A 12,274-nucleotide genomic window follows, 5' to 3' on the forward strand; every position below is an offset into this window, starting at 1 on the left:
ACTGGCCATATCACACCAGCATTTGTATTTATCATTTCAATTTATTAAAGTGCTCTTTGAGACAAAGAACAAAGAAATACGTATGGCATGTACCATACACATAAACCGTAACGAAGATTTCAATGTCTCGTGGTTTTTTTGCCAGTAAAAAAAAAGATTCATAGAGCAGAGGGTGGAGCTGGCGAGGATCACACTCAGGAGGGAAGTGGACACCTGGCTTTAACAACCGAATTAAAACTCCCGGTGCTGCTCGCTTCAAATCCAGGGTCCCTACCAGGCTGGAAAATTTCCATACAAACTGTTCTTTGACTTTGGGTGTCACATACATTACAGAACAGCTCGCTTTCAGAATACAAGAAATCAGTCAAATATTAAAATAATAGTCAAATTGCCATCACTGGAGTAAGGTTTCCTTGTAAAGGAAGTCATCACATTGAAAACCTGGCCTTCATCTCGACTTTCATAAAGTCCCTGGGAAGAAATGCAGGCTCTGACCCACGTTGCAGTACAAGCTTCTTTATATTTGCAAGACGAACAGTAGTAGAAAACCTGAGAAGTATTATTTTACTAGTACAGCTTGGTATCTGCATCAGAAAGAGATGATTCTTGAAAAACTTCTGGTCAACACACACGAAAAAACCCTCCCTCCTTTTTTTGTTATTTGAGAACACAGATACTTATATACGCAAAGTGATCATCCTCAAAAATAATAAAACCCAACCACAAACCCACATGAGAACCACAGTTATTTCCTCCTCTATTTATAGGCAGGAACTGTGGTGTCGGTTCAGCCCACGTGCCTTTCTGTTGCTCCAAATTCTCGTATTGGTTGTCCCACAACTTCCCCAGGCTTAGCATGGAAAGATGAAAGAGTCCGCTGTGTCCTCCGACAAGATTCCCCCATCCTCTTCCCTTCAGCACCGACGGCTTTGCTACCGCTTCACTCCTCCAGGCTTCAGTAACAAGGGTAACACACTATCCCTTTTCAGACTTACACACCCAACATTCTAGTTTTCTAGTGTATCATAATCCGTGATTTTTTTTTTACTTTACTTTGAACCTTGGAAATCAAATTGATTCTCTCATTAGTTTCTTCTCATACTTTTTTCTTAAGTACACATAGAGAAAATGTCTTATGTCTTTCCAATGCCACATTCAGTATTTTTTACCTTTATGTTCAAGGTGGCAAACTCCCTCTACCTCTCCTAGAAAACACTTTTCTCCTACTTCTTTTATCCCTTCTCCTAGTCCCATCTTCAGCTGTGTTTCAACTGTCGCCTGTGTCTGCCAACGTATCCCTTCACTGGCAAGCATCTCCTCTCTTCCTTGTCTTCAAATCTACATTTTCAAAATTAACTTTCTTTACTTGTCTCTCTCCCCAGTTGCTTCTAGTCTAGCTGATATGGATCTTCTCTTTCCTTCACCTCGCTCTCCACCTTAATGCTTCGATCTTTCAAACATCTTGTGCTTTGCCTTTTTCTTGTATCATCTAATCTTTACCATTATCTCACCTGCTACGATTTATCACTTGCACATAACAGGTAACACAACAACCTCCGTCCCTCTCCCTCCTTGCTGTGCTATGCAAAAAAGATAGATTAATATACAAGATAATAAAATGCTCAGCTATGACACTGCGCCAAAACATCGCTGTGAAACTTCCCTCAAAACCTGTGAGCGTTTTACACAACATATTTCCTCACAGACAGAACACAGCCCCTGTAGAGCAAGACTTCCACGGGCTGCCCTTACAGCCAGACTCAATATATAACATATTGCATATAACAACTCACTTAGGTACTCTATTTTTTGTTTACTTGATCATTTTACAAATATAAGTAGTATGAACCCTTTTATAATAGGTAATGTCCAGCATTTGCAAAGATACCCACATCAATAAGAATAATCCACGGTACCTAGAAGGGCAAGTACTAAGTGGTACCTCCTAATGTAGTCCAGATCCTGGAGGATGCCAAATGTTGAGCTCTAATACCATTCCCAAAACAACAGGTAGATTGAAAAAAGAAAAAAAAAAAAAGAAAAATACCTCTGTTCTATAACCAAACAATATTAGCAGAGACAGCCCTACTCGGGTTTAGTGACCTCAGTCTTTTTTTCCCAAAGCGTGGAGGAGAGGAAACTGGTCTTGTTTTACCCTCTTTCGCCCAGTTATCAAGAACTATGCCAGTATTTTCTGGGGCTTCATTCTAGAAACCCAAATGGAGTTGTGGTGACCATCTCCAAATCTTCTCGGTCCCAGAGCCTGTGCTCCATACAACTACATCCTCTATTAACCACAGGATTTTCTGCGTGCCAGCTGGAACTAACCATCGCAGTTACAGGGTTTTGTTTAAAGGAGTATCTACAGTACAAAAATACAGAGGTTTGGAAAAAAAAACCCCACCCTGAAACAGGTCTTATGCAGAGGACAAATTATAGAATGGTCTATAATAGATGATATAAAAGTCAGCCAAATCTTATCTGGAGCAAAGGAAGACAGGGATACTCCCCACAGCAGAGAAACCCAGAGGAGATGACGAGAGGGGATGGGTTCTCACCTAAGTGATTTTTCATAGAGCTGGGGGAAGTGGTCCTTTCCATGTCATTTCTGGCATTGGGACTAGGTTGATAAGCCCTGATGGTCCCAAATGGTTCTGCAGTACTAAACTTAATTTGACAAGGCTTATTAGCACTGGCTTTGAGCCTGACAAACCCAAGCTGTCTCTAACACTCAATTTGGGCAAATATGTACGATGCTCTCCAGCACTGTAGCAATGGGAACAACAACGCAAAGAGACCTGATCTAGCTCTGTGTTGAGCTCGCTAAGGTTTGGCGAGCTTTACTGGCTTAGGACCGTGCCACATGGAAGCAAATGTACTTGCTTTCACACCCCCTTTAATGGGCTTGGAAGACAGAGATTTGCTCCAGCTTTCTAAGCCGATACATCTGGCTGGACACGAGCTGGCTTTTCACAATTCAGCTCACGTGTGTCTCTCCTCATTGCGTTGCGACTCTACAAACAAGATAACTGCCCACAGGGGGAAAGATGATGGTAAAAGGCTTCCCTCTAAGCTCTGTCATATTTTTATTTAATGAGCAAAGTTAAATCTTCATTTATGGTACCTACACCCCCCTCCCCAATCTACTCATCTGTGGTGCCCACCCTACAGACACTACACTATAGATATGGACACCTGTAACTGGAAGATACATTTGAAAAAATAAGACTAGATACCACCTGGCTGAGCGTTTGAACTGACTGGATAGCCTTGCCTCTGCCACCTCTCTGAGCCAGAATTACCAAGCACCAGTTCCCACACTCTGGAGAATGGTTGTGAGCTGTAGTAAGAGGAAAGTGCTAAAACGCAATGGACGGAGACTGCCGTATCTTCAAAAGAAAAAAAAAAACCACACCCCAAAACAAAAAAACAAACAAAAAAAGACACCCCCCCCCCCCCCAAAAAAAAAACCCAAAACCAGAACACTGTAACATAAGCATTTTTCCTAGAATACAGGGGACCTGGAGAAGGCTCGTCTCCTTAAACACTGCAAGCAATTGTGTGAACACCACCTCTATGAAGATACTTAAGTTCTTGCCTTAGTATCTTTATTGTAAGATGATACAGAGCTCTGCAAGCATGCACACTCAATAAAAGCAGGCCGTAAGCATAATCCTTATTTTTCTCATATGAGAAAAACCGCTAGGGATGCCTAGCCATGAGCGATGCACTAGGTCTCATGAACGGGGGACACAGTCCCACTCACTCCACTGTCCCGAACGAGCAACTGGAATAAAAGGAGAGCTTCAGGGGAGGAATCGCAGAGCAAACGCTTCTTTCCAGCACTCTTCACAACTCCTGACACAGCACATGCCCCCTGCATGCCTCTGGTTATAAACAGATCTGACTTCATTAAGCAACCTACAGCGTGCACGCGACTATCCAACAGAACGACGCTGTTCCTTCATTGAGAATAATGACTTAAACTGACTTTTAGCTACAGTGTCCTGGAATTTGTTACAGACTCCAGTCCTGAATGAAATTCAGTTCTTATGATGCACTTGCGGAACATTAAATTATAGTAATTGTGAAAACTTCCTCAATTATTTATACTCTAGACAGCTGCTGTGGCTACAGCGAGAATAGCAACCAACCTCTTCAAAGCAGTAAAAAGTAGCAATGAAAAACCTTTTACATGGCTCGCTTCTTACAGAGCGCCTGCTCCATGGGTTTAAGCGAGATTGATAACTTCCAAGAAACAACAAAAAGCCAAAACAGAATAGCAGAACGCAGTGTGGTTTCTGACTCAAGATGGCAAACTCTCATCAAATCTTTAATCTTTCACTTAACTACGTGAGTGGTTGTGTTCAAGTTGCAGTTGTGGAGGTAGGGGCAGTTGGGAACAGAGTCACAAAAAAGAAAAATATTAAAATACCTTCACACACAGAACAGATATTCATGTATCGAAGCGAGCATTTGCAATGCAAGGGGGAGATTTTAGAATTTATATTGTAAAATGCGGGTTTTTTCAAGATACAGAAGGAAATAACCTTCTTCAAAGTAGCATAAATTTTAAACACTCCTCTCCTAGTATGCATTTTAAAAATCAGTTTCCTACTATTTCTGTTCTCAATAAAGTTCTGCCTATAATTTTAGCTTCACCAATACTCATAGCAGACATACTCTTGAGGTACTACATGCTTTTAATTTTTGGTTCTTCAGTTTTAAATATTATATATAAGCAGGATACAGAACAACTTCTTCTACAAATTAAAAATTATCAATCAAAACCAAGTTGCATACATAAAACTCCTTGAAGTTTGCAGTTTGAAATTTTTTCATTTAGTGCATTTTGCTCATTTATTTTGTTTCTTTTCAAAGGATATAGGAACTCTTAATCCAACTTTAAAATAACTATCTAATTCTGCTTTTGCAATACTACTGTCTATACAGAAACAACATTTTATTTTTTTACATTCGTGTTTAACAATGTGATATTTCAGAAATGTAAAACACCAATGCAAGAATAATATCGATTGTAATTATGTGATAAATGACAAGGCCTAATTCAACTACTGTGGAGTACAACAGGGCAAAACCTGTAATATTAATGTTCTTCAGATTATACCTTTGCTCTCACTACTGTGAAAAACTAATTAAAAATTGTTATTAAAAGTCTCAGACATTGAAGTCACACACTCTTGCTCAATACTCAACCACGTACACACAAACAACAGACCACTTTACTACTTACCATTTGAGACCTATTTTTTGGGCAGCCATTGATGTCTTCAATCTTTTCATTTGCTGAAAAGCAAAAAAGAGGAAATGAAGCAAAAAACTATACCAAGGACTTGTATTCCAATTATTTCCAGAGCACTTGCTGCTAGCTAAATAAAGGGGTTTCAGATCGTAGTTGTCCAGTCAAAGTGAATGTGTTAAACACTGAGACCCATCAAAAAAAAAAAAAAAAAAAAAAGGCAGCTAGAGTTTTCTAGTGGGTCGTGCCTCCAGAGACAGCTGGGCGCAGAAAACAGCTGGTCTGACAATATCTTGTACAGTGACGGGTAACTCCTTTGAACTACAAAAAGATTTAAATTCTGGAAACTGAATCACTGTTAGGTGGAAAAGTGAACACTACATATGTATAGATGTTTGCATGTCAATTGAATTGCTTGCAGAGTAAATATGGGTTTTAAATCTAGATTGGAAATTTATGATCAATAAGTCTCATATTTTTATTATTTTTTTTTTTAATAGCACAAATCACGAGACTACTTTTCAAGCTTCTTGTCCATAGCTTACATGCAACCCTACTTGCAGAAAAAGATACAGTTTCAATCTTTAAAGTCCCAAGTGAAATAATTAAGTTGTTGAGGTGGTTAGACGTTTGCCTTAGAGCCTTAGTTTGCTCAGTGTCACGTTTCAGTACTGGACCTTGAATTAAATGCCTTTTTTGTGCTAGACTGAAGAACCACTTATAATCAAAGTTCAGTTTCCCACATCTTTTTCACTGTAATAAAGGTGGATGTTCACATCCCATTTGATGAATTGAACAGATTCACCTCCCATCAATTCTTGTATTAAAAGCTGTATTTTCTACCAGTCCCATGTTCTCAGGACGTCACTCAGAAATCCATCTCATTTCTCAATCATTTAAGAATTGATGCTACTATGAAAAAGACTGCAGCTAAATCCACCGTACTGGTCTCTAGAGTGATCTATCAGCCTTTTACCTGTTAATTTTCCTCAAAAAAGACTAGTTCTTCCCCAGTAGTCCTCTAGAACCCCTGGAATATTACACGATGTATTTAAAACCAGTGGTAGCAAACCATAAAGCTTGTTACCTGGCTCTTTTTAAGCTCCTGTATGCAAACTACCTAGACTCACCTACTTGAAACTGCCTAAACTGTGCGTAACTTGTTCCCAAGGTTCTGCTGCAATACAGCATGCGACTTTTTCTGAGGGTTTTTTTAGTATGCAAATGTAGAACCAAAATATTTACTCAACACTTCTACACTTTAAGTATTACTACAGGCTTGGAGTGCAAGCTTGGTTCTAGAGCTGTACACTAAAGGTTAACCTCATAAACCCTATAAACAACTACATTGTTCTGTAACATGGGAAAATTAATGGCAAACCAAGACAGAAAAATAGAAGGTGGTTTACATCAGGAGAAATTTACATCCAACACACCAACTATTTGGGATGTTACCTCTTTATCCGCTTCCTCTTTACACTGAGGTTAATAATATTACTATTCTCATCTAGAAATCATTCTTTGTCGTCATACTTTTCCATCAGTTTACAAGATATCATCAGCTATCCTTGTACTCTTCTGATCAACTGATTTGTAGCTGCTTTATTTCATTACTATCAGTTTCTTCAATTTCTTGTGCTCTACTTTTTTCTTTTTTTTTTCTTTTTTTCTTCTTGTTTTGTTTTTAAACAGTTGCTTTTACTTCTTCTGAAAAACTACGTTAAACCAAGGCAACTTCCCCTCCCACTTGTGAACCTGCAGTTTTTTGTCTACCAGCTGATGATTCTTCATCGGTTCCCAACTACTCATCACTTCCCTTTATGCTGTTGGCCTTCTCTGCTACAGGTGATTTAGGATGTAGATGACCAGAAATAGTTGGTGGTAATCAGAAGAGTAACAAGAACTGGAGTTTCTGGTCCATCAGGTGCTATTTCTGCTTACCCCCAGGCAATCACCTTTCCCTGGGGCAGGTTTATGCCCTACCTTCACACCTTCTAACCCACTCCCAACTCACCTACGGCTCTTGGTTACTCCTTTCAGTAGATTAATGCAATTATCATCCCTTCCCTGCTGCTGCAGGCGCTATGAAAAGCAGGTGGAATAGAGAGCAACCAGAAAAGCTGGTGGTGGGGCAAACTGGCAGCCGGGTTGAACTTCAACTCATCCCTCTCTATTGAACCCAGCAGGGCAAGACGTCAGATATTCAACCTAAGCTGGGGAGATGCATCAAAGCAGCCCACAGGCATATTTGGCACTTTGCAGGAAACTGCCTAATTCACCAGGGAATCGTTTTGATGCTCCCATTCCTCGGCCGTAAGCCCGACCCTTTCTTTGACCCTTGCCCCAAGCTCCAAGGACCAGCGCTCGCAGCAGGTCCGAGGCAAGTTGCCTGTCTGGTGGAGATGACTGGAAAGAAAGAGACAGCAGTGGATGAGATAACGACGTGGCGCGCCCACAGGCGGCGTGACGGTACAGTTCACAGCACGGGTCACTAAATGCTCGGGGACCTTGGAAACGTGTCCAATTTCACAGCTGCGAAAGCACAGCTTTCTGGCTGAGATAAATGGGCAACTCACAGCTACTGTTGCTATTTGCCACATAAGTATACTACATCATTTGGCATAAACTGGAAGTTACAGGCAATCATAAAGGCTTTAAATTGTATCTAAGCCTGGAGCGAGATGTCAATTCACAACCACAAAAGTGTGAAATGCAGGGGATTTTTCCCAAACTGAGAGTCCGCAGAGCTTCCCCCCACCACCTGTTTTTTTTCCCTTCACTGTAAATACAGTGAATTTGGCTCAAATGCTTTCAAGTGCTTGTAAACTTTTCCCATTTATACGCAGATTGAGGGCTGTACTAAGGTAGACGGTAGAAACCAGCTGTGCTCTATAATGAAAGCAGCAACGAGTGACGCTGCGCTTTCAATTAGATGGATCTGAATCAAAGCTTGGAAAACGGTACCTAAAAGATTAGTTGGGTTTATGTATTTTGACAGGAGGCATATTATGAAACTGCAAGCCAAAATTATATGAAAACACAGGTGAAAAGGAAACTCCAGCATCAAAAATTTGCAAAGAATTCCTTAAATCTATTGGCCAGTCAGCTGTCAGTGTCCCATTGACATAGGTACAGGTACACATTCCTGGTAAAAGAAAAAAATCTTCAGCCAATGACATTCCATCGAGTGTGTGAAAAATTATTATTAGAACAAATCAGAAGTGTTTCAATAAGCATTACACAGAACAAAACTGGCTATGTACGGGTGGTTTAACCATCCATAAAGTAAGTCCATGCACTTAATAACGAATTAAGCCCTCTGTTACAACCTTAGCAGCTATTCTGCATTATTCAGTACTTTAGGCATACCCTTGGACATTAGAGTACTACTTCTTGAACATATGAATGAATATCGCTCCATGTAATTCCTACATCTGCGTAGCAATTATCACCTGCAGCTTTTAACTGAACAGCCCCTCAAATATCAGTAAAATGAACCTTTGTGTAATGTCTCACCCAAAACATGATAGGAGTTATCACTAGAGAGTACTGCTAGGCTCGATCCCAAGATTCTGGTTTGAAACATAAACCTGTAACCTTCCACTGCAAGTGTAACAGTATAATTTTCATAACAGCAGACAAAAGCTATACTGAGATAAGTCACAGTATGACTTTGAACTGCAATAGTTATCTGGAATAATTGCAGATGACTTTTAAAATTAAAGCAAAGTTCTATTCTGTTTAAGTCGGTGCAATTAATTTCAATCAGAACACAAGTTACCCAGAATATTTAAGTATACCTGTAAGACTATCTTGGCATATCCAGAGCAGCTACACTAAACAATGTGCCCGTCACCTCCTGTAACGGTGTACTGATTGCCCAACACAACACTGATGTGTACATTTTATTTCTTACTGAAACTATTTTTATGTAGCTGAATAAATATCTAACATTAACACAACAACTGCATCCCTGTTGATGAAGCCACAGCTTTTGTATCTGATCTGACTTTGGTTGTATCTGATCGATTAAACTATTCCACAAAATATCGTCCGCATCAGTAGGAAAAGTCCTATTGGACTGAGTTAAAGTTTAATTTTAACATAGATTCTAAGTCTTGAAAATTGAAGGTTCTCACAGAGAACCAGCTGATAATTTGATGTATCACCAATTATCAGTGCATGCACAGACCCAGTATACCAGCACTTGTGAATTTAAATATAGCTACTATGTTTACATGGCATTACTAAGGCATGTATTACTTACATATGCTTTTATAGACTCATAAATTTTGAGCTGAAATAAACCAGAACGCTATGAATGCATTTTAATTGACTTGCAAATAGAAAAAAATTGTCATCATATAACGCTTCTATATTATCATTAGTGATTTTGAAGTCTGAAGACTATATCCTCTAAAGTCAAACACAGCGATGCTTGGTTTCATGTCTTTTTAGATTTGCTCCTTGTCTGGTAAGGTAAAAGAACTACCTAGTTCTTACTGATTTTAACATTTTCTTTTCCTAAATATATAGCTATTTCAGTTCAGAAAGGTGTAAGCAGAAAGGATTGCAATCACTGCCTCTGTAGAATCATTAGCTCTTATGGAGTATTCAGTTAAAAAAAACAAAGCAAAACCAAAAACCCCTTCTATTCTTTTTCCAGTTTTGGATATTAAGTAGTATGTCAAGATTCAACATCTGTGATGTAAATCTCAGATGGTGAACACAAGAAAAATTGTATCACTAATAATTAAACCTGAATCATTTTCAATGACTTTGGATAATCTCCAGATACTCCAGGCACATGACAAAAAGGAGGAAGGATCCTTATGGCTGCTTTTACACGTAGCACACCGTAACATAAAAAGAAAAACCTCTCCGACGCTGCATATAGAAGCTTTCTTAGTATGCAGTCTTGTCTGTTAGAAAAAAAGCTTGTATTTTGCAGGCTACAGCGAAAGCTGCTTCTAGGTGTGAAAGTTATCACCAGCTTTGTGACAATGAGATGCAGCGTGCCTAAGGCCATACACAGCAGATACGAATTACTTACTCTTCACTGTTAATTTGGAGAATTAAACTGAGAACGTTTAAATATGAACTTACTTTCACATGGAAAACATTCTCTGAAAATTAAATCCTTCACTTGTATTTTAACTTTTGAAAGCTTGCAGCCATAATCTTATATATTAGCCAAAAGGCAGCTCTAATAATGGCTAAAAAAACCCACAAAGGTGAATCAAAGCAAAATACAGTAAGCAATATTATTTCTGCGTACTTTAGAGGGAGTAATTTCATTCCATAACAGTTTTCAGAAGTCAACACTCAAACAACTACGTTAAAATATTTGGTACAACCAGGTTCTCACACAGAAGTTTTCTACAACAGCGTTAACACAGTGTAGCTAGGTATGTAGGAAAGGAATCAAGAGCTAACTGTTCCTGGGTTTCCAAACTTTTTGCCCTGTTAAACACACATAAGGAAATAGATACAGGATGAAATGTGCTTCATAGTGAATACCTGTCGACACACAATCAATTCACGGCCTGTTTTTATACATCTGTAGCTGCATGGTGGGTCTGTAGAATGTCACCGAGATAGAACGTTGCTCTGCAACACAGAGACAAAATCTGTTTTGATGTGTTCCAGTGCAACTCTAGTGCAGCCTTTGGAACGATGCCTCACAATTTCAGCCGAGAACACGACTTGCAGATTTGTACCTTAAATCAAGGAACTAGCTCGTTTACAGCATCTAAACACATATAAATATGCACACACTGATGTCTTGTCACTTCACTGCCGTCGTCTTAATTTGCATCTCAAATCTGTCAGTTTGCTTCTGACAATAGTTGTCCTAATTCCCATTAGCAGGCTTTCCGATTCCATCAATCTCCGTTGGCCCATGCATGTGTTTTGTGGCACCCCAAGTACCAGATGGATGAGCCTCTGAAGGAACTAATGAAGGATCCAGGCCCAAGGGAAGAGGGAGAATGCGGAGCTTTACATGGGGCCAATGCAGAAAATTGTTCAGAACCTTCATTATCTACAAATACCAGTGCAAATTGAGGGAACTAAAGGCTTTGTAGAACTGAGCCTATATTTGAGATTTGTCCTAATGATAAATGATTTTCCTAATTTGAAAACTCATTACGAAAGATTTTTTCCTGCCACATAAAAATTATACCCCTTCTCCTTTCCTAGCTGCACATATGGATTTTTCAAATCCAACTGAAAGCAGGAGGCTCAACACAGTAGGCCAGTATCACTGTGAATTATGTTCAGGCCAATCCCCAAAACGTATCAGAAAGATAGTGAAGGCTAACGGCGTCCTAGCAGAAAAAAAATCCCTCCTCAGTTGCTTTTTTAACATTCAGCTGTGCAGAATGATATTGCTGTGTCAGGAGATCTTATCAACAACATGAAATATTTTTCCACTATGCTTTAAGACAAGGCTTTATCAAATTAATTAGCAAAGTCTCTGAAGGAAAATTATCTACATAATTCCATGCAGTTTGATGTATTTCCCCCCCCCGCCCCGTGTTTATGTAGAACATAAAGACGGTGAATTTCTGAGTGAGCTGGTGGATACCTGGTACAGAAAGTCACTCACCTACAACCTGGATTATTTCAGCTAATAAGACTCCATCAGTCACATCTTGCTGTAGATCCTTTATCAATCTCTTGTGACCAGATTTTGCTAGATAGTGATTAGCCCAATCCGTATAAATCTGTAAGTAGAAAGATAAACAAAAAGAAATTGTTAGTTATAACATCAACCTTCAAAATGAGAGGTCTTTGTTTCTCTCAGTATCCGAGAGGCTGATTTAAGATCACTGCTTTTTTGCTCTTCGAAACAAGTCAACAACATTCAAATACAAGGCACTGTGCAGATCAAGTATTCAGCTTACTACAGCATGGCTTTTCCTTTTTTTCAGAAATCTGACATGAAAACTCGCAGGAGATGACAGTAAACTCCTGAACATGTTACAGTTTGAATGGATCAGTGGGCGGTCA

The 12,274-nt window shown here is 39.4% G+C and overlaps 1 protein-coding gene across 3 annotated transcripts in view; it reads right to left on the minus strand.

Moving 5' to 3' along the window:
• NAV2 (neuron navigator 2) overlaps positions 1 to 12,274 on the minus strand; it is a 421,304-nt gene that overhangs the window by 155,341 nt on the left and 253,689 nt on the right. For all 3 annotated transcript variants that reach the window (XM_075048237.1, XM_075048236.1, XM_075048235.1), the window contains exons 2-3: positions 11,871 to 11,988; positions 5,255 to 5,307 (exon numbers count right to left, since the gene is read on the minus strand). In XM_075048237.1, the coding sequence (XP_074904338.1) occupies positions 5,255 to 5,307; positions 11,871 to 11,988 (171 nt within the window). The remainder of the gene's footprint in view (positions 1 to 5,254; positions 5,308 to 11,870; positions 11,989 to 12,274) is intronic.

Source organism: Buteo buteo, chromosome 16 (genome assembly GCF_964188355.1).
Source record: "Buteo buteo chromosome 16, bButBut1.hap1.1, whole genome shotgun sequence".
NCBI lineage: Eukaryota > Metazoa > Chordata > Aves > Accipitriformes > Accipitridae > Buteo > Buteo buteo.